Source organism: Cyphellophora europaea (assembly GCF_000365145.1).
Source record: "Cyphellophora europaea CBS 101466 unplaced genomic scaffold supercont1.8, whole genome shotgun sequence".
Lineage (NCBI taxonomy): Eukaryota > Fungi > Ascomycota > Eurotiomycetes > Chaetothyriales > Cyphellophoraceae > Cyphellophora > Cyphellophora europaea.
The window spans coordinates 1,438,694-1,459,867 of record NW_008481814.1 but is presented as its reverse complement, the minus strand read 5'-3'; the positions used below and the strand labels follow the sequence as shown (position 1 = coordinate 1,459,867).

At 54.1% G+C, this 21,174-nt stretch overlaps 8 protein-coding genes across 8 annotated transcripts; 5 read left to right on the top strand and 3 right to left on the bottom strand.

Moving 5' to 3' along the window:
- Positions 1-251: 251 nt before the first annotated feature.
- On the top strand, positions 252-2,825 carry HMPREF1541_08347 (uncharacterized protein; the record flags this gene model as incomplete). The annotated part of the gene is made up of 1 exon (XM_008722666.1): positions 252-2,825. One exon carries the CDS (start codon positions 252-254, stop codon positions 2,823-2,825), a length of 2,574 nt encoding a protein of 857 aa, XP_008720888.1.
- Positions 2,826-2,880: 55 nt separating this feature from the next.
- HMPREF1541_08346 (uncharacterized protein) lies at positions 2,881-3,899 on the bottom strand (the record flags this gene model as incomplete). The annotated part of the gene is made up of 2 exons (XM_008722665.1): positions 2,881-3,036; positions 3,081-3,899. 2 exons carry the CDS (start codon positions 3,897-3,899, stop codon positions 2,881-2,883), a joined length of 975 nt encoding a protein of 324 aa, XP_008720887.1.
- Positions 3,900-4,605: 706 nt separating this feature from the next.
- On the bottom strand, positions 4,606-6,285 carry HMPREF1541_08345 (uncharacterized protein; the record flags this gene model as incomplete). The annotated part of the gene is made up of 1 exon (XM_008722664.1): positions 4,606-6,285. One exon carries the CDS (start codon positions 6,283-6,285, stop codon positions 4,606-4,608), a length of 1,680 nt encoding a protein of 559 aa, XP_008720886.1.
- A 3,629-nt stretch (positions 6,286-9,914) lies between these two features.
- Positions 9,915-10,457, top strand: HMPREF1541_08344 (uncharacterized protein; the record flags this gene model as incomplete). Its single annotated transcript, XM_008722663.1, has 1 exon — positions 9,915-10,457. The coding sequence occupies one exon, from the start codon at positions 9,915-9,917 to the stop codon at positions 10,455-10,457; it is 543 nt and encodes a 180-aa protein (XP_008720885.1).
- Positions 10,458-11,131: 674 nt separating this feature from the next.
- HMPREF1541_08343 (uncharacterized protein) lies at positions 11,132-12,676 on the top strand (the record flags this gene model as incomplete). The annotated part of the gene is made up of 4 exons (XM_008722662.1): positions 11,132-11,309; positions 11,355-12,317; positions 12,374-12,454; positions 12,525-12,676. The coding sequence occupies 4 exons, from the start codon at positions 11,132-11,134 to the stop codon at positions 12,674-12,676; spliced, it is 1,374 nt and encodes a 457-aa protein (XP_008720884.1).
- Positions 12,677-13,264: 588 nt separating this feature from the next.
- HMPREF1541_08342 (uncharacterized protein) lies at positions 13,265-15,519 on the bottom strand (the record flags this gene model as incomplete). The annotated part of the gene is made up of 4 exons (XM_008722661.1): positions 13,265-13,381; positions 13,430-13,488; positions 13,576-13,662; positions 13,743-15,519. 4 exons carry the CDS (start codon positions 15,517-15,519, stop codon positions 13,265-13,267), a joined length of 2,040 nt encoding a protein of 679 aa, XP_008720883.1.
- A 1,660-nt stretch (positions 15,520-17,179) lies between these two features.
- HMPREF1541_08341 (uncharacterized protein) lies at positions 17,180-17,691 on the top strand (the record flags this gene model as incomplete). The annotated part of the gene is made up of 2 exons (XM_008722660.1): positions 17,180-17,404; positions 17,458-17,691. 2 exons carry the CDS (start codon positions 17,180-17,182, stop codon positions 17,689-17,691), a joined length of 459 nt encoding a protein of 152 aa, XP_008720882.1.
- Positions 17,692-18,304: 613 nt separating this feature from the next.
- On the top strand, positions 18,305-19,156 carry HMPREF1541_08340 (uncharacterized protein; the record flags this gene model as incomplete). Its single annotated transcript, XM_008722659.1, has 1 exon — positions 18,305-19,156. The coding sequence occupies one exon, from the start codon at positions 18,305-18,307 to the stop codon at positions 19,154-19,156; it is 852 nt and encodes a 283-aa protein (XP_008720881.1).
- Between the last annotated feature and the right edge of the window lie 2,018 nt (positions 19,157-21,174).

Here is a 21,174-nt window from a genome sequence, read left to right as displayed (position 1 = left end):
ATTCTTCTTCAGTGATGCGGTCAAAATCCATGAACGGCCCATCGCCTGAGACAGGCGGGGTTCGCGGGGTTCGATAGGCTGACGCAAGGCTCAAACTTGTCACTCGTTGGGGGCCGCCGCACCCCCTGGCTCAGCCACGGTCCGACCCAATCGTTCGCCCTCGCTGTTTCTCTGGCATCTTTGCCCGCTCGCCAATTGCTATGAGCATGGACAGCGCCTGACGCATGAGAGAAAGGCGACAAGGCGTCCAGATGAATGTCACACAGGCGAACAGCCTGGCAAGCAGTAGCTCAGCGCACCCTAACCCCCCTTCCAGCCCTCCAAAGGGCACTCAGGAGTCAGCTTGGCAAGTGGCGGTGGCACAATACCTCTCACGCCTGCCTGTGGAATTGAGGACCGCTTTCAAAGCTCCTGCCGACGCTGACGATTGCCTGACCATACTACAGGCGGCCCAGGCACGGAATCGGAAGTTCGACAGGCTTGTCTCGATCCTGGAGCCACTGATCGAGCCTCTGAAACGCTTTGAGAACAGCATCGACGTGCTGGTTCAGACCTGGCAGACCGTGGCTAGCCCAATATGGGGCCCGATTCGAGCCATTGTGACCATTGCGAACGGACGACTCGCCACTCTGAACACCATCGTTGTTCTGCTCGAGCGGCTGGTAGAGCCATTAAAGCGTTTCCACAACTACGAGACTCTCTTTGAACAGAATGTCGCGCTTCGCCATGCTATTGGAGCTCTGTACTGCGATCTCTTGGAGTTCTGCACCAGGCTCGCTGTTCACCACGCCAGGAGCCCATTGAGGCAGACGTTTGGCTCCTTCGATAAAGATGTCACGGAGATTTCGGACAAGATCAGGCACCACTGGGCCGAAGTCGATGTTGCCGCCAACAGTGCCAACATGGTCGAAGCCAAGGAAGCACGGCAGAGGGAGGAGCGTCAGCGTGCCGAGGATCTGCGACGAGATGTGAACCGTTGGCTTGCACCTGCAAGTGTGGAGGATGATCTGGACCGCCTTTCCTCTACTTGCGCAGACGGCTCCTGTCAGTGGGTTTGGGACAGTCCGGAGATGGAGTCACTCAGAAGGAGCGACAAGCCGGCGTCATTGCGTATTAATGCCTTCCCTGGTGGTGGGAAGTCCGTGGCAAGTGCACAAGTCGTCAAGATGCTTCAAGCCAGAGAAGACACCAACGTGCTTTACTTCTTCTGCCGCGGCACTGATGCAGACAAGAGTTATGCAACTTCTGTGGCACGCACGTTAGCATGGCAGCTTCTACAGATTGAGCAAGCCTTGTACGAGCCTCTTGCGCCAATCTACAATGCATCAGGTCGACAGACGGCAGACTCCGAAGTCCTGTCCTTCAGACTTTTCGACACGGTCCTGAAGGAAACGCAAGAGACTGAGATCTATGTCGTTATTGACGCTTTGGATGAGTGCTACGATGCAAGTAGGCTTGTCACGCTCCTGATTGCGGCGCAAACCAGCATTAATGCACACCTTAAGCTCATTTTCTCGAGCAGAAACGATCCAGTCATTACGGATCTAATCGACTTCTGCAACAACAGCCTGTCTTTGCAACGGAACACGGACCCTCTCCACGACTACATCGCCGATGGCATTCGAAAGCTTGAATTGCCTCTGTCTTCCGTGGAACGGGACGAAATCCAGCGTACTATTCGCTCGAGTTCCGAGGGTGGTTTGTGGCTATTTGCCCGACTCATGCTCGAAGAACTTCAGAAAGCTACGTCAATGGACGAGGTGCGCGAACAGACACAAACGGTGCCCGATGGTCTCGCCCAGCTCTATACATCGATTTTCAAGCAGCGCGAGAAGCAGCTCAGTAAAGCCCACCTTCGAATGTCTCAACAGCTGTTCCTCTGGCTTCGTACGGCAGATTACATTCCCCCGGACCAGTGGCGTGCGAGGGGAGATCATGGACTGGACGACGACGTGCTTCACATCCTGTTTCAATACGTGTCAAAAACAGAATCAGAGATTTTTGACCTTATGAGTCTCATTCAGCGCCTTGCAGCACCATTGGTCACGACCAGGCTCTTGCACGAAGGTCATATCGTCCTCTTCATCAACGGCAAGGCTGTCCAAAGCTCGGCATTTGTGGCGGAAACTTTCCATCAGACAGCAGACCAATACCTGCTGTGGTGTGCCGAAGCGTCTTATGCTAGTATACCAAAGTGCCTGCAACCCCGGCGACTGGCTGTTTTGCATCGTGGAGCTTGTGCGGCCTGGTACTTTAGCGAAAGTGCCCACTTCAAGCACACCCTTCACCATCTCCAGGAACGGCCAAGGGCGGCAGTCGATGATTGTTACCTAGAGATGACTTGTGCGCTCTGGCAGGTGCTCAGCATGACCCGGCTGCCTCGAAGTCTCATGGCCGAGGAGCTAGAAGACGTCGAAGAGCTCAGTGAGGCTGTCACGTCGTTTCTCGCATTCGATGGCTGTCTTGGGTTTGTGGAGGCAAACCTGATTCTGCATTACTCGGGACAGTCGTCGCTGCTGGTGGACAATGTCCTCCCGCCAGAAGGGGCGAAGTCAACCCCTACTGGCTCCCGCAGCAGGTCTTCTCATGTGTCAGATCTGATCAAGTGCTCTGAGTCCTTCAAGCTGGATCTTCGCACCAGCCTGACGTCCTTCCCAACCACTTCTGCTATTGCCTTGGGCAATGAGCAGGCGGCTCTCTGCGAGTTTGCGAAAGGTTCGAGAGCACGGAAGATTTACGACCTGGCTCGGAGATATCGTTACCTATCTCTTTCTCCGGGTGCTTGTTCGGCGAATGGCTTCTTGCTTTCATCAAAGGCGCCATGAGGACAAGTACCCTCTAGAGTCAAGCACTAAACACCGGTGGCTTTGGCTGGCGCTATCAAGATTCTCCATTCGCCGTGGGCTGCGACTCTGGACTGAGCGCCTCCCTGTTCTGTACGATGCGCAAGAGATTCCGCAGAAGAACTGTGATGGTGACTTTGCCAATGGCTGGCACGTATATCGAAGCTCTCTCCTTGACCTCGGGAGCAAAATTCTATGATGATCAGCAAGGCTACCAGGATGGGGGCATGACTCTACCTTCTCGCTCGAGAAGTTGATGCATACGGCGCCATCCTTGACCAGGTGCAGTGGAAACTTGTACTTGTTTCCGGGCACACCGGTGATGACAACGTCGCACATGGGAGCGCAATTCTCCACGGTCCAGCCTTCCTTCTCGACGATCTCATGCTTACGCTTACGGATTCCCTCACCACGAGTAAACTGCTGGACACCGGTCACGTCCACGCTGTAGACGCAGGCCCCGTCGTTGGCCAAGAGTGCTGCCAGCGGACGGCCTACAACTTCGCTGCGGTTGACCACGCAGATGGTGCGGCCAAACAGGCGGTTGCCGTAAGGCAGAATCGTGTTGTAGATATGGAGGTACTCCAGGATCTTGATCACAGCCAGTGGGGTGCACGGTAAAATGCTCTTCTGCATTTGGCGGTCATCGAGGAAACGGATGTTCTGATACATGTTGAAGATGTACTGATGACTGAGGCCTTCGACATCCTTCTTGAGATCCACAATCTGCTGCAGATACTGGTCCTGGCGGTTGTTGAAAATGGGATAGTAGACAATAATCCCATCCACACCGTCGTCGTTATTGGCGGCGATAATGGTCTCCTCGGCGTCATCCTTGCCTACCGTTCGCAGGCTGTACTCAAAGCCATTGTCCTTGGCCGTCTTGCCCGTCCAGTCGGCGTACACCTTGGCTGCCGGGTCGTCGTTGGCCAGGATGCCCAGCAGATGCGGCGTCTTGCGGAGCTTGGCTAGCCCATCATTGACTTCGGCTTGGAGACCTTTGGCGATGGTCCCCGCCAAGATGGTCTTGCAGAAGTGAGCAGGGTCGTTTGACATTTTTCGAAATTGAGATGTCGTTCGTTCGCAACCGCTGCGGATATCGTCCACTGGCAGTCAGTCAGTCTGATGCAGACAATAGGTCTTTAGTGCAAATGCAATGGCATTTCTGCTAGCAGAAAAAAAAAAGATTTTATCGCGAAAAAGGGCAACGAATGCGAACAAGCCTCGTAGGGCTGAGCTATACACGCCAAGGTATCATCGCTTGGCATCAGAATGCTTATGTCATCCTCGCTGTACTGTGTACCTCTTCCTGCTTCCCCCCTCGCCGTGGACGTTGTGACAGAGTCCAAACGTTATATCATGAGGCTCCCCTGTGGCGCTGGCTTTATGTCGAATAGGATGCCTTTTGCTCATCTTGTTTTTTGAGTCACTGTCCCATGGAAACTGTACTCCGTACCTCACACGCAAGGAACACGATGTTGCAAGTTAGGCTTGGATGCACCCCACGCTCACCATAGTCTCGAAGCATCGCAGAGGTGAAGTGCTAGTCCCATCGAGGGATGAGCTTGTGGCGCAGAATAGGCCAGCTTGCAGTGTCTACTGTGGAGATGCAATGTTGCTCTCGGCCATTTAGTGGAATGAATCGTGGGGCTTTCCTATTTGGATGTGAGACAGACCCCCATTTATTGCAGGTTGAGAACTCGGCATGCTTGGAACCCTCATCTAGAGGTCTTGATTGTGTAGTTGTCGTTCCTTGATGGCTTCAGTCTGACGGTGGATGTCCGGGCCCCATATGAATCCACACTTCCTGCCGGGCAGCTTCATCAATCTTCTCCCGGAACTTCTTCCGTCCAGACGGCGTAATTTTCTTGCGCAATTTCCTCCGAAAAGAGTCCGATACTTTGGGCCGGAGCGCGACATGCTTCTCCGGGTTACTGGTGGTTGGAAGCTGCGTGAGGAATTTCTGGTCAAGTAGATGATCGGAGCCTGCAAGGAACTCGAGGAACGGCTGCTCACCCAGTCTCGTACCTAAAGTGCGCGATAGGAAGTCGAGAGAGGCGTCCATGTTGAGATCGATGGCCCGCACTGGGTCCACGGTGGCTTTGAGTACAGCGCGGGCGATGTGTGGAAAGAGAATACAGAAGTCGGAGTGATTGATGTGCACTGACCCTCGTACTGTCAGTAACCAAGCAGGCATCTCCTGGTCAAGCGCCTCCTGAATGATGCCCTGTGCCACCTCAAAATTTGGCGGCCAGCTAGTGAAGGCCTCTGAATTGATGCCCAGCACCGGGGTATGGACTCTGATGCCCTTTTCGTCATCTCGCTGTCCAACAGGTGCTCCCCAGATGTCATAAATGATGCCCTGTGTGATGTACGGGAAGCTGTCGATTCCTCGGAGGATGTGGGTGGTCGTGGCAGCCCCGAAAGAATGCCCAACCATGGTGACGTTCTCAAGATGAAAGCGGTTCGTGAATGTTTGCCAGTCAAAGGGCTCGCTATCCTCGCGAATCCTGAGGTTGGCAGCCTCGATCACAGCCCCTTCGCCACGACAAAGCATGCTCAACACTTTGTAGGCCTCTTGGATTTCGGCGGTGCGCATCTCAACCTGACCCTGTCTCAGCTCCCTGTCCACATCGTGACCAGGCGAGGTATCGTAGGGGTCGCTTCTTGGAAAGATGAAATCGATCACGTCGTATCCTTCGCTTGTGGCTTTGGATGTATGGACTCTTTCGATTTGTGCTTTACTTGTGGGCAACGACGGCTTATGCATTACCAGCGTTCGGGGAGCTGAGCCGTCTCGATGTTCGAGAGCACATACCACAAATCCGTGCGAGGCATATTCCCCACAGAGGGTACTGTAAACCCTTCGCGTACCGCCTAGGCCATGACTGAATATGACAAGTGGAAATATGGGCTTGTCTCGCCCACTTCCGCGACATTTGCTGCTCTCTGATGTTGCCCAGTGGTCGGCCAAAGGCGCATTTTCGTACGCAGGGAGCTCAGTCCGCCAAGTTGTAGATCGTAAGAACGGGACCAACAGATAGTCCGGGACGCTGGCGAAATGAGCATAACCCTGAGCTATCAAGCTTCTGGAGTCACCCAGCCATTTTGGTTGCTTGAACTGCTTCTTAGTCTCATTGTTCAAGTGTGCTGGATAGTAAATGGTTACAAGGACCGTGTCGAGCTGCAGAAGAGCATCTTTGTTGCGAGTGAAGCTGGTGAAAGTCCGAGGATTGCTGACAGGTACCTCTATGTCGACACAGCCGACATCATACGGTCCTGAGTACCCAGGCAGGCATTTGGATACAGTCGGGGCCCCTTTGGTAGCTGACTTTCGCTTGCGATTCTTGCGCTTCTCGGTCTCAGGAGTTTCATATTTCTGAGACTTCTGATCCCGAGGATATGAGAGAATAAAGTCTGGAAATATGGAATGGAGAGGCATTGAGATCAACGAACGCCATCCAAGGCCTGAGGCTCAGCACCAAGACAATGCTTGGGTGAGTGTAAACAGGAGAGCCTTGCAATGACGAAAGCGAGCAACGGCAAATGTTAAACCGAAGTCAACGCTCCCGAACGAGCCGAAAGCATATGATGATCATATCGAATGCCCGCCATAGATTCTCGACGATGAAGTCTGCATGCGCAGGGGCAGAAGCGAGTTCGTCAGGGTGAATTTACACAGTGTCTTGGGGAGATGAATATGATACTCGTTGAAACAGTCGACTCAAACAGGGAATCACGCTAGAAGGTGACAAGCAGCGACCATGCTAAATCCGGAAGGTTAGACGATGCTGTAGTCACAGAGGTCGACGTGGCTCAACCTCCTCAACGTCGTATTTGGAAGAGCAATATGTTTGTGATGCGTGCGAAAGGGTCATTCTCCAAGCTTTTGACTCGACGGCTGCGACTCTCGAGACTTCGGAAAACTCCTGGATGCCTTTTTACGGATGAACGCACGCTTCCGTCAGCCCAACCCTAAAAGCCCCTCCCGAGCTCCGTCCACTGACCACTTGTCTGCAACTGGACCGAGGATGGTCTCAGCTGGACTAGGTAATGAGAGAGGTGTAATTCGTTCATCTTAAGCATGAACACGATAGGACCCGGAGAGGACAAGGCTGGGCGAAGCCCGAGAGGTCCAGATCCCCGCAATACGATTTGGCGGCACTCTGAACCCACGCAACACGAGCCGCCCCGCGAAGACATGATGCTGACCATCCATTGAAGCGCGTGACTAATTGAGCGACCAAGATCATCCCGGAATGTTGAGCAGCTGTGTTGATTATCCAACTCTTTTTCAGCGTCCGTACCACCACAAGCGTGAACGAATACCGAAGCCGTGGGACGAGCAGCGGTATAGTTTTACTGGATACTCCGAGGAGATATCCTCCGGACTCATCATGCTCAAGTCCGTAAGGCTCGGTCTTCGAAGGTTAAGGGTTCCAGCTTCGTAACCCAGAACGTGCTTTTGGACTACCCCTGTTCATTCACCTCGCAGACCAATAAACCTGCGAGATCATGCAGCTAAGAGCGCCTTCGAATTCTCAAATCTTTCTCGGCGTAAGGCAGAATTGCCCAGACTCGCTTATCATTCCCACGACGCCCGTATATTGGAGAGAAGCCTTCGATAGATGCCGGACCCGGGCCCACTTGAGAGCCCAAGTTCTGTTCGTGACGAGAAGCGCTTGTATACCAAGTCATGACTCTCCTCAGAACAATTGGTCAAGTCTCGATACTTCTATAGTGATGTTGTTCCCGCTCTTGAAGGTCCACGCCGAACTGTTGCTCACGGTCGAACTCTAGCGTTCCAACGACGTAAAGCAAGCAACAAGATGGTGGCACAAGTTGGCCAAGGTCCACTCAGCAGAGTATGCTCTTACTGTCAAAATGGTCCGTCTACACCCTCAAAACGCCGTTTGTCTGCAGAGCCTTCACTAAATGCAACAGGGATCCTCTCGGACGACTTATTCGCTGAATGCACTTATTGTCGCCTGGCGTATTGTATTCGGTGTCGAGTCGAACATCAGCCGAGTCACCAAGAGGTCATAGTTCTCCTCAGAAGCGTCAAGCAAGAGTTCGATATCGAGAAGGACACAGAGACCTGTGCCAGATGCTCCAAGTCAGTGCCCTTCCGCTACTCGTGCTGCGAATGTCAGTATGTTTCGTGCCGAAATTGTTGGTTCGGAAATGGCATCAACACCCATTCACACACCATCTTCAACATTGTTGAGCCGCCACGTCTGCTCAGAAGCCCAGGCAAGTCCGCAGGAGCGTGCTGTACGACGGCCGTTGTCAACCATTGTAGCAGCTGTTCGAATTGTAAGCCATTCCAACACACTCTCTGTGCTATGTATGTATCACTAACGCAAGATCTGACAGCGTTTACACTGGGGCAAGAGACTATCTTGTGCAGGACATGCTACCTGCAAACAGACGAACCGGTATACTTCTGCATCAGATGTTACATCTCCGCCGAGGTCAACCACCCCCGGCACCATGAGCCATGGCAATGGACTGTTGAAGTTGCGGAACCTGGGAGACTGCCAAGCGGAATATATTGCAATGAGTGTTCCCATTGTAAGTGGCTCGATTGGCCATCTAGGGTTACCCGCTGAAGATCTGTACAGCAATGTCTTCAATTGAAGAGTTAAAAGAGCACTCTCACGGTAGCTATACTGTTGTCCATACGGAAACCCGCCTCAACGAGGTGGTTGCGCGATCCTATCGACAGTGCCAGAGGAAAATCAGACGTTCCGATGACATGGTCGCCAACGCAAGGAACAAGTGCACAATGTGCTTCCAGAGTGTGTCCAGTCCTTTTTCTCATGTCAAACGTGCCTAATCGCTCTTACAGAGATATTCTATTCATCTGCTTCAACTTGCCGACAATGTGATGAGTCCATCAGACTGTGCGGACATTGCTCACAACACGCGGGCAAACTTCACACCCATTGGTGGTCTGAAGGCGGGACTCGCGGCAACGCAAAACCGAGCTATGCGCCTCTGTCACACATTATTCCCATGGACGATGTTCCAGAGCCTCCAGCTTCGGTCCAGCAAAGCGAGTCTTGCATCACGGGAGAAACTGCGTTCTCTCATACGCCGAGTCCACTGCCCAGCCCTAGCTGGAACATCAACTACCAGTACCCAGCGTTGTCTCTTGATACCGATCCTCAGTCTGCTCAGAGCAACATTGCTGACGCGGATGAGCCATATCCCATCCTCAGGCCCAGTAGACGCCGGCGAAGCCCGGGTCAGAACGTGCCATACACGCAAATCTCTCCCACTCACAACGCCCCGTTCGTGAGTCCCCCTACTCCACCATATTCGCCGCAGCCGCATCAAACGGGACCGCCAAGCAAGAAGCCTGCGCACTATTCTCAGGCATTGCAACCTGAAGAGGCAAGTTCACCAGTATGTATACCAACTTCGGCCACCGTATTCCCCAGCAAAGCATCCATGCTTCTGCCGCAGCCAATTCCGGACTCAAAGCCAACGTCCCCACCAACCTCAGCCACACTATTTCCTAGCAGAACGGCAACGTCTGCTCCGGCTCAAGTCCAGAAGCCAGCATCTGCGCCTACCTCCGCTACCCTGTTCACCAGCAGAAGGCCTACGCCAGCCCTGCTTCCGACTCGGCAGCCAATTTCTGCACCAACTTCTGCCACCATGTTCCCGAGCAGTACTCCGAGGCCTGTCTCGGCACACACCCAGCATTCAAACCCTGTGGCGACATCCGCCACTTCAGTGCCATTTCAGAACTCTAGACCTCTGGCACAACCGGTGCAACATCAGCAGCCCGCAGCAAATGCGAACATGGTCTCTACTAGACCACCCAAACCGGTGTCACAACCGATGCAGGCTCCCCACTTGGCACCCGTCATACAGCCACCCGTGGGCCACGCAAGTCATCATGCTTCAAAACCCAGACCTTCGCAGGCTAACATGCCAAGTCATGGCCCTCGTCCAGGATCGCCTGCACTACCAGTCTCTGCACAGAACCAACCTCCACGCCCACACCAAGGTCAACTTGTACAGCCAGCAAATCTGAAACCAATTCACCAACCTCCGAGCATGACCACGGCAGCGTCGTGTCCACCAAGTCCTAATCCCAGACCACCTCAAAAGCCAGCGCAACCTCCTGTTGTCACCCCACAAAGCCGTCCGACCGCACAACCACAGTCCCAATCACCAGACCGCCCTCCCATCACCCAGGTAGTCAGCGCTCCGCAGGTCCTCATCACCACACCAGAAGATCCGCAAGACAACACCGCCGGCGCGCAAAAGCGCAGCAAGCTCGCCGGCTTCAAAAAGGCCTACGACGCAACGCAGAAGAATGCCGCCACGCGCTTTGCCACACGTCTCGTTACCAAGACGGCTTTTGGGGCCGTGTCTAACGCTATTGGCGTGAATCTGGGCGATGCCATTGATGGAGTCAGCGGTATGGCGGATCTGGGCGGCACTGGCATTGACGTGGGCAATGTGATCGGCAATGCGTTTACGTCGGCGGCGGATTCGACATTTGAGGACGCTTTTGATGGGGAACAAAGACCTGCTAAGCAGGATGTGAAGAGCAAATGGAAGGGGAGGAAGGGTAGTGCTATATCGGTGCCGTGACGGCGGGAAATCGAGAGGAGGTTCTTCGTGTGTGTGAATGCATGGATATGGGTTAAGCAGGGCTAGCTCTGAGGGTTGGGGGCACTCGGAGCGGCAGTTGCGAATCTGCTCAATTCTGCCATCCCCTGGGTATCTCGAGGCTGTCGGCGTTCAGGACGAAGGTCCTTGCTTTGCGCGGTCCCGACACCGACCAGGGATGCAGTTGTGTCATCTTCGAAGCGAGCACGCAATTCGATTTGCATGTGGTGTTTCTTGGCACGCTTCCTCTATCAATGCTCCCGCGTTGGCCACGCGCAAGATCAACGGTTGTCGAGACCAGTCACCGTCTGCGATGGCTCGGGGCGTTCCCGTTTCTGCTGCCCTACAGTCATGGCAGTTGCTTGTCTCGGTCGGAAAATCCCACCTCACTTATACCAAGGCGCCGGCCGCAGTGTTGTCGTTCGACTATCATGCTTGTCACTCCTTCTCACTGGTTCTGATTACTGAGTCCTCCATACTGGAGGCATTGCACGAACAACTGTCTTGATTGCGCCATCGATGGGCATGCCTGCCAAGTTGGCATTTCTGCCCTTCGGATGAATCTATAAGATGAAGCGCTGCAGTGTGCGACCACCGTGAATGGCCGCTCCAACAACACGCGCCCAAATCATCCAAGTGCGACCGCCGGGATCATCATGGCCGGTAAAGATGCCAACACCACAGTCGTGAAGCGGAAAAAGTGGTGGCACTTGCAATGGTACTCGGATGATGATACACCCAAGGAGCGCAAGTTCATCATCAAGCTGGATCTGCTGGTCGTTCCTTATGCTATCCTAGCATACTGGGTCAAATACATTGACCAATCGAACCTTAGTATGGCCACCCATACGGAGGATGCCATCCAGCTAACGTGTTAAGACAATGCCTATGTCGCTGGCATGAAAGAGGATCTTGGCTTCTATGGGAACGAGCTCGTTCAACTCCAGACAATGTATATTGTGGGAGCAGTCGTCGGCCAGATCCCTTTCCTGTTCTTGTTCACATACATCCCGATGTACTGGACGATCCCCTTCCTCGACATTATGTGGGGTATCTTTACCTTATTACAGTATCGGACACAAAGCTTCGCGGAGCTCATGGCGTATAGGTTCCTTGTGGGATGGTTCGAGGCAGCGTTCTTCCCAGCCATGCACTATGTTTTCGGCAGCTGGTACAGAGGTCACGAGATCGCGCGTCGAGGAGGGTTGTTCTATACCGGACTTGGAGCAGGCACCCTTACCGCCGGCCTGATTCAAGCAGGCGCATCCGCCCGGCTGGAAGGCGTCCATGGATTGGAAGGTTGGCGATGGATGTACATCATATGTGCCGCCATCACTGTCCCTGTGGGCATACTGGGGTACTTCGTCCTGCCTGGGACGGTCGACCAACCGAACCGTCGGGTCCTGACCGAAAAGGATATCGAGGTAGGCAAGAATCGACTGCTCCGCGGCGGGCACGTCGTCAAAGGCAAGTTCAAGATACATAACTTGAAGGGCATATTCCTTGCACCTCAGTTTTGGACGGTGATCCTGGTCGATGTTTTGTTCTGGAATGCTGGCATCCATAAGACAACTGCTTCGTTCTTGCTATGGATCAAGAGCCTGGATCGATATTCGGCGGCACGCATCAATGAACTTGGTACCATCGCACCTGGGATCGGCATTGGTGTTACAGTGTTTGCATGCTTCGCCTCGGACCTGTACCTCGGACCGGCATGGGCCATTACCATGTGTTCGACCTTCAATGCAATCAGTCTGGCGATATTGACGGCCTGGTATGTCCCTGAATCGGCGCTTTGGTTCGCATTCGCGAATACATATTGGTCCAATGCCTTGAGCAGCAGTATGTGGTGCCCCCAGGGTATCCTTTCGCACGCATATCCGACTGACATACAACAGTCTTCCACGGCTGGGTAAATAACCTTCTGCGCGACTCTCCGGAGCAGCGCTCCTTCACACTGGTCCTTATCAACATCATAGGTAGGCGGTGGCCCCACTCTGCCCTCGGCAGATCTTCAGCAAGAGCACATGAAGAAGCTAACATCGTCAGCGCAATCTTCCACGGCCTGGACACCTTTGCTGACATTCCCCACTGTTGAAGCACCACGATTCGCCAAAGGCTTTTCGTTCTGTCTTGGATCTGCGATTGGTCTCATTATCATGACATGGGTTCTCAAATTTTACCTGGATCGGAAGACGTAAGTTGCACTCAGTCCGTCTATCAGGAAAATGAGATCTGACAGGCGCCGTGACAGGGCTGCCAGAATTGCGGATGCTGAGAGATTGGACGAGCACGGAGATTCTGTCCTCGCCGAAGACGGCAAGATTGCGGACGTCAAGGTCACGGAGACCGCAGCCGTCGTTGGGCACAACCACAAAGAAGGCATTGCAGTACGTGAGGGCAGCGCGTTGAGCTCGTCTGAAGATGTCAAGCAGGGGTTCAGGGTACCTTGATTGGGGTGCAGGATGGCAAGAAGCAACAGCGGCCAGCACTTCTAGCGCATATCTACCTCATGCCGGCATCTTGGGATCCTAGGGTCTGTCAAAGTGGTTGTGAAACGTCATACCCGTCCGCATCTCTGTCGAAGCTCCATATGAGGGCTCTGATGGAGCACCAGAGGCAACAAGTGAATAGACAAGAAGGGGTGCGAGATTGACGGCCAGGATGAGTCGAACCTGCGTGAAAGGGCTTTGTGCTCCACCGTATTTTCGACGCCGCTCGAAGCTGGTACCAAACTAAGTATCTTCATAACATCATCTACATTCGTTTATCCATCACTTTGAACCCACTCAGACGCGCACAAATCTGGCCATCCAGTCCTCAACAATCGTTTGTGCCTCTTCCACCAGCCCCAAGTCTAGCAAGAGCTGCACGGTACCACGGACAGCCGAGTCTAGTGCGGAGAACTGTGAATCTAGTTAGCAATGTACGTTTCGAGTGTACTAGAAACTTACAATCCACGCGTGAGTATAGCTGGTGTGTTCTCCGATGAAGATCGTCTTGAACTCGGTCTCTGCTCAGATGTTAGATGATGCTCGACAATGCACAACACCAGCCTTGTTCGTGGTTGAGCACCGCAGGGTCTAGTTCGAATACTCACCGTAGTAGGCCGGCAAATACAGCTCCTGCTGCCCAACGTACGGAGCAGCCCACGCACCGGCTTGGTGCTCATCGACCTCCCAGCATTCTGCGATCTAGCTGTTAGCACAATGTTTGCTATCTATTCGGGCGCCCACCAAATCAGGTGGAAATAGAGTCTGCACTCACGTCGATCATAGTGTCCAGTATATTCCTCTGCCGCGATGTCTCCATGTACCTCGATCATGGTCCGATACACCAGGGCAACATGTTCTTCGTCAGACATCGCAGCCACACTCCGAGCCGGCGTGCCAGAAGCATACGATGCAAGTATGACACCAGGCCAGGACGAATTAATTTCGTACGCTGGATAACAGACCGACCCGATACCGTATATGTCTACGGCTCCGCAGCCGCCAATGATAGGCGGATCCATCTTCTCCCAGAACCGAGACTTATAATGGAGAGCCACCTTGCAAGACTGCTGGTAGTTCATGGTTTGGATCGCTCTGGTAAGGAGACTTGAATATCGAGGAGTCTTCCAAAGCCGAACTTTGGAGAATGGGGCCGACACGACCGCATAGTCATACTCTTCGCCGAGAGGCTCCATTGCGAACGGGTCTTCACGCCAGTTGACAGCAACCTTGCCCGTGTCATTATTGTATGTCAGACCGGTCACTGTCCGGTTGAGAGTGAGCTTGTCCTTTACCAACGGGTAAAATGCCCGAGGCAAGGCTTCTAGTCCCTTGTCGATTGTTCGCCATGTCGTCGCAGCGAAGTACACGGTGTCATACCATGATCCCCACATTGGCGAAAGGCCCGCTCCAGCAGCATAGTCTACTGTGTCGGCATCCAGTCCCAGCTCATATTTGAGGTAAGCCGCCTCGGAGAATTGGAACAAGCCTTTCTCAACTGCTTCTTTGTGAGCTAGAAAGACGTTCTGCGAGACGTTTCTCATCCTTTCCGGAGTAACGTCGAGGAACTCCTCAATTTCCTCGCCAGCCATTTCAACCTCCTCCATGGTGGAGATGTTTTGTGCCGGATTTGCCAGAGAAGAATTAGCGGCCAGTTGGGCTCTGCTTGGTATACGGCCATCCGGCAACCGAAAGCCATTCGAGCTCGCTGGTACGTTAGCGCTGGATTGAATCCAAGGTATGAATTTGACCTCGAGCTCCGGGTCGTTGCCATTCAACTCATTGAGCGCATCCCCCAGCTGGAAAACCATTTTATGATCGTTGATGTCCAGTGTCTCATTGGTGTCAGCATACTCAACCGAGACCGGGAATCGCATAGGGCCCATCTCCTGGTACTGATATTCATCTGGTTTCGAGCCTGCGAGGTACTTTGTGCGAATCCGCCCACCGACTCTCCCGCTCGACTCGATGATGTGCCAGTTATGCAGACCAGCGGATTCGAGGAGTAGCGAGGTCATCAAGCCTGCCATACCTCCACCAACGATGGCGATGCTTTTGTTCTTGGCTTCCGCCGTTATCACCTCCGTTTGCTGGACACTGGCCATGGCTGACACACCGTCGAACCAGGGGCCACTCATGTCGGCAACTTCGGATATTGTCTCCCGTTTGTGAAGCGGCTCGGCGACAGTAATTGGAGCACTGCGTCCGATTATACGAGTTCCCGCATAGGCGTGCAAACAACCTCGATGGATGGCATTCTCGGGCACAACCCAGACAAACCGATCAGGCCGGGCATCCCGTCGAACGAAAGTCGATGCGACCTCGTGATGGCTATCGTCGACAGCTGCCAGATCACAGGCGCCATGCACGATTCGGATTTGGCCCTCAAATTCCTCCGCAAAGTCGACGTGGATATTGTGTAGAGAGTCATAAGCGACCTCGAATGGCCCTGTGAACTGTACTGAGCTGGCACCGTGGTTGCTCAGTGGTCCAGCGAAGACAGTCCCCGCTAGCAAGAGAGCAGCAGATGCGCATTCCAGAATGACCATCATGTTGGTTGGAGCTCTATCTGCGGTCGGCGAGAGTACTACCGTCTACCTCGGGGAACGGGTGTCATATGCTTCTTTAAAGGATTTCTGGCAGCCTCGTGTGAGTACACCATCGGAGGAAACGACTCTACCCCCAATACTACAGAAGTATATTCGTACCGATAAGGAACATAGCGTTTACGAATTTGCCCGTGGTCCGACAGCTTCGGTCGGGTGCATCCCTACGTGTGAACCGCAAGCTGGATGACTCAACTAGGCCAACCCGCATATCGGCCTATACGAGCCCACTTCTTGACCGGCACGACGGTGGAGCAGCCATGCTGCATGTACCTAATGGAGATTCGCGACGCTTGCATACCGGCTCTGCGTATTCGGTCGACGGCACGTGGAGTCTACTACCCACTCATCTCCATACTAGGAACGTCTTGCAAGTGCAATGTGCGAATACGCCGTCCTCCGTACGTTCGTGTGCATTACTTCTTACTAACGGATAACATCCGACTAGACCTGTTACCTTGTCAGGGCTGCTACACAAGAGCAAAGCACTTGCCATGCGAGACTGCTCACGACGGCGAGTATGGTTGCCACACCGAAGCCTGCCTGTTCGGCCCAAGCCGGATTCTTTTGGATTCGGTAACCTCTCTGTGTGGGGTTTGACTACATTGACAGATCGGTGGCTGGTTCTTTGGCCGCAAGTCGCCTTCCTATTGCAGACCATACCACGGTATTGTTAGGTCCGCGACTAAGGTCTATGTCGGGGGCGGTCGCCTATTCCTTATCTCGCCCACCCTCAAGAGCGAGACTAATTGGTCAGAGTCACCCATATCTGGATATGGCCCGCTTCGATATGAACTGGCGCCTCGGCGCCAATTCTTAACCTCCATTCGCTATCTGCCCATTACTCTTCTTATCGCGACTTCAGCGCAACCTTTTACCCCAGCTTTAGCCATTCTCCATACTATCCCGGCTTTTCTACAACTCGATCATTGTGTCTACGCCTTTCCACACACACAAGTCGACTCCACGGCGCCCATTTCCGCGTCCCGCTTTTGCCACCGTCCCGTAGTCAATTAGCCATGGCGCGGGGGTTGCGAACACGGCGCAACAATGCACCTCAATTCGCATGGTGTAGCAGGGGTAGGAGCTCAACATGTTCCACTCCGACTGCCGCCTTGTATACTTAGAGTAGGAGCTCGAGGACCGGCGGTGAGGCTGTGCTCTGGGCTCACGTACTACCTGCATGTACCCTTCGCCTTACATCAGTCACCGAGGTACGGGTATCTGCGAATGCAACGTTGTCATACCACTGGGTCGCGTAGCTCGGACCGTGATCGTTCAGCATGGTCCAAGAGTCTTCGATAAGAGTTCTGATTGCAAGAAGTTGTTGGATAACTGCAAGGAACCGTGTACCAACCTCTTGGCACAACGTGGGCTCTGCATCCGAGGACACGCCCAGCATGCTGCCCAGGTAACCTCGACGAAGACAGAGATGACGAGAAGAACGACACTGGACGGCGTCTCGGCGATGCCAAGTAGGTTCAACTACAGAGCTCGGAGCTATAAAACCTTTGTGAGGGAGCTACCTGTTTCTATGCGTCAATCAGCTCAGCTGCAAGATTGACACCCGTAACGATTTACTTGACCGTCAGAACAGACTCCCATAATGGTTCGGCTCACTGCACTGCTTGCTCCTCTGGTGGCTCTCACCACCACCGTGCTCGCTTCTCCAATCGAGAGAAAGACTGAACCCGTTGTGACCTACCTCGGCACCTCAGGACCCATCCTTTCCGGCGGCGCGTCCACCACTTCCAAAGGCCTCGTCTACACTGCAGGAACAGTCCCTTCGTTGAACGGCTCGATAGTCGAGGGCGGCATTGGTCCGCAAACCGTATGACCTATGAGCGTCACCGCGCACTTATGTATCCTACTAACGAGCAACAGGCTCAAGTCATCTCCAACATCGGCGCAATCCTGGAAGAAGCCGGCACCAGCTGGGCGTATGTGCTGAAGACCACCGTCTTCCTGGCGGACATGAATGACTTTGAGGCCGTCAACGAGGTCTACGGCGAGCTCCTGCCTGACCCGAAGCCTGCCCGTACGGCGGTCCAGGTCGGACAGCTGCCCGGGGATTTCCTGATTGAGATCGAGGCTATCGCGGCCATTCCGGACTGCTAGTATCAGTACTGTCCGAATCGAAATTGCGCAATGGAAAACGTGGGATTGAGTGTTGCTGGTGGACGGAGGAAAACCAGGCAGTGAATGAAACTCCACTTTGAGCACTCGACCAATAAGTGCGGTACCAAGTATAGTACGATGTCTGCGTTGCAAAAATTGTCAGTGGTGAATATGATGAAGCAGCTGCTGCACCTCTTCGAGGGTCTTGTGAAAGCTTTGCTACCCTCATTGAGATGCCGTGGCCGTGGCCGTCGCGTTCAACGTGGCCGTATACCTCACACCGAGTAGAAATGCTCCGGGTAGAGACTTTCCTTCAGCGCGCATATTGTAGATCTGAATGGCTTTTCTGCAATCCGAACTACGGTGCTAGGAACAGACAGTATTGCTGGTAACAGACCTACCCGGAGACTTCGTGCTGACGGTGATGGTCCAGGGTTCTCCATGAATATAACCGCGGCAGTATTTGACTTTCTACTATAGTCGGAGAAGCTGCCGAGCTTGCAACTCTTCAGCGCATGCACCCACAAGGCACTGCATGTTGTATACACCAGGAGTCTTGAGCACCGTTGACCCCGTACCGATCTGACCGCGCACAACACGAGTTTCGTCAAATATGAAGGCCGCCATCCTCGCCCTCCTCACCAGCTGGCACGCTGTCACGGCCGCTTCTCTGACGCCCCGTCAAGAGCCAACGCTAACACTATCCTCCAACGTCTCAACCTCCCTCCTCGACCGCATTATCGCCCGGGGCCACCTCCTCGTCGGGACCACCGGCGACTACAAGCCCTTCAGCTACCTCACCAACACCACGAATTCCACCACCGCCACGCGCTACATCGGCGCCGACATCGACATGGCCCTCTCCCTCTCCACTTCCCTCGGCCTCAGTGCGCCTCCGACATTCATCCCCACCGCCTTCGCGAACCTCAGCAGCGACATCGCCGCCTCGCGCTTCGACATCGCCATGTCCGGCATCAGCATCACGCTCGCGCGCGCCCTCACCACTTTCTTCAGCACCCCGGTACTCCGCGTCGGCAAAGCCGCCTGCGTGCGCTGCGCCGACGTCGACAAATTCCAATCCCTCGCCGACATCGACAGGCCCGGCGTGCGTGTCGCGACGCCCGACGGCGGCAGCAACCTGGTCTTTGACCGCGCGAATCTGCACGCGGCCGAGATCGTGGTGTATGCCGACAACAATGTTATTTTTCGGGAGGTTGTGGATGGGAACGCCGATGTCGTGGTTACGGATGTCGTCGAGGCGCAGTTGCAGGAGGTTTTGCATCCGGGCGTGCTGTGTGCCGTTAATCCTGAGAGGCCGTTTAGCTTTGAGGAGCTGGGATATATTCTGCCGCGGGATGTGGTTTGGCTGCAGTTTGTGAATCAGTGGTTGCATGTTCAGCAGGGGAGTGGTGCTTGGAATGCGACGTTGCAGAGGTGGATGGAGTACCCGTGGCCACAGGTTTGAAGTAGGCCATCAAAGGGAGCTCTAGGTGTGCTCCCTAGCGGTGACATCGATCGCACTGAGCAACGAGATGCTTTCGCCAGGCGCTGTGCCCCAGACTCTGACCCAACTTTGCGCCCCAAGTGACGGCGATAGCTGACATTCACGAGTATTGCCTTGAATAAAGATGCCTGACTTGATATGGTTGAAAGTATTACTCTCCCAGTATTACCATCCACAGCCAACGCTGCAATGTCTTCTGTATAAGAACAAACCCGTCCAACCGATAGCACCACCTCAAGCATCGCCACAGCGTCAGCCCAGGCAGCCACCGCTGATGACCGTGCCACCCACCCAAGAGCCACAATAAACCACGAGACGTCCGACACGCTGCACTAGCGATCGGTATGGGAGCCCAACGTGGACGATCCCGAAACCCTGCCCACGTCTCCAGACACGCCGATGGGGGGAGATAGTCCTGAACGAGCTACGGTCGGAAGCATCGCGCAACAGACGTGCAAGATGAATGCAAAGTCTCGTGTGTAAGGACCACGTTTGAGCTTGGTACGATCAGTGAGCGCTCTATATATATTTGTCGTTGCACGATTGGCTGTGAACGGCAAGCGTGGCTACTAATAGCAGTTTTGCAGAGCGAAGACACTTTATGGCAAGCAAGCCGCGACATAGATAGTCCAGTCAGCACGCAATGGTATTTCTCTGAAGAGCATGTCTTAAGCCCCGAGAGAATGTCAGGACGGGAGCAAGGTGGCCCGGATCATAGCGTCAATCCCAAACCTAGATACTTGCGCAGAATTTCGCGCATGCGTGTCAGAGTCTGAGTGAGTGCCCCCTGAGATCGCCAGCCTCGTCGTCCATAGCAGACCGCATTTTTTTTGTCGGTGACATTTGCTTTCATTTCGTCGGACCTATTAGTCATACTGGCGCAGGCGCAGACAGGCCTTGCGCCGCTTCGAAGTGACAATGCTACAGCTCACAGTCTATCTCAGGAATGACGATACCGTGGACCATGGAATCCATGGCGTGATGCGGGAGTAGCGGGCACGTGACTGTTCGAGATCCTCCTCCTCCCCCCTCCTCCTCCTCCTCACACGCATAGTGTGGCGCATGATTCGTCTCACAAGGCCTCAAAGACAGTGACTGCCAGTCCCACATCTGGAAATGGCAACCGCAACTCTGCCTCATCCGGGTTGTTGTTGTTGTTGCTGCAGTTGCACGCATGTAGAGAAAAGCTTTCGAAATGTAATTCTAGACCTCTCAGTTCGAAGCCGTGAACGTTGGTCGGTTGCCAGTGCCATGACAAGCCCGCAGTCATGTCATCGCAGCAGGCGAGAGTCCTCGCAAGAAGGGGTTCACAGCCGGGGGGCGCAGCGTTGAGGCGTAGACACAGTAACCCTTCCCATTCAGCTCTTAGTCGATTGTCCTCTTTCCCCAGAGTTCTTACTTTTGGTCCTTCGAACCAACGCTACACACACCCTCTCTGTCCCAAGACCTGATGATCCTTCTCAGAAGACGAACCTCCTATCAGGACCACGTCCTGTAACTCTCTCCCGTGCCGTTCGTTCAAAGACCCAATTCTGCGTGGACGCGGAGCTGTTTCCGAAATACCGCCAGGCCACGAACCCACTACCTCACCTCTCCACACACGACCCTGCAATATCTAAGCGGGACATGGTCTAACTGCCGTCAAACGAGATGAACAGCTCTCCATCCTCACAGACGCGTGGTCCGTACCCGTGGCAGCCCGGTAGCCCGCCCACCAGTCCGCCGCCGTGGTGGGAGCGCTGGCCGCGTAGCACTATCGCTTAGATGAACTACTGCCTATGGTCTTTCGGGTGGGGCGGTCTGTATATGTACTGGCCCCTCCCACAGTGGAGGGAGGGGATGAATAGTGTTGATTACTGGATGGAACAAGTGTGGAAAGTTGGAGTGTAGCTGCAGGAGAGCACGGACTGGTGGGTCAGGGAGGGGTTCTGAGCATTGATCTGGCGTTTGGGAATGGACTGGTCGTCATTGAATATGAA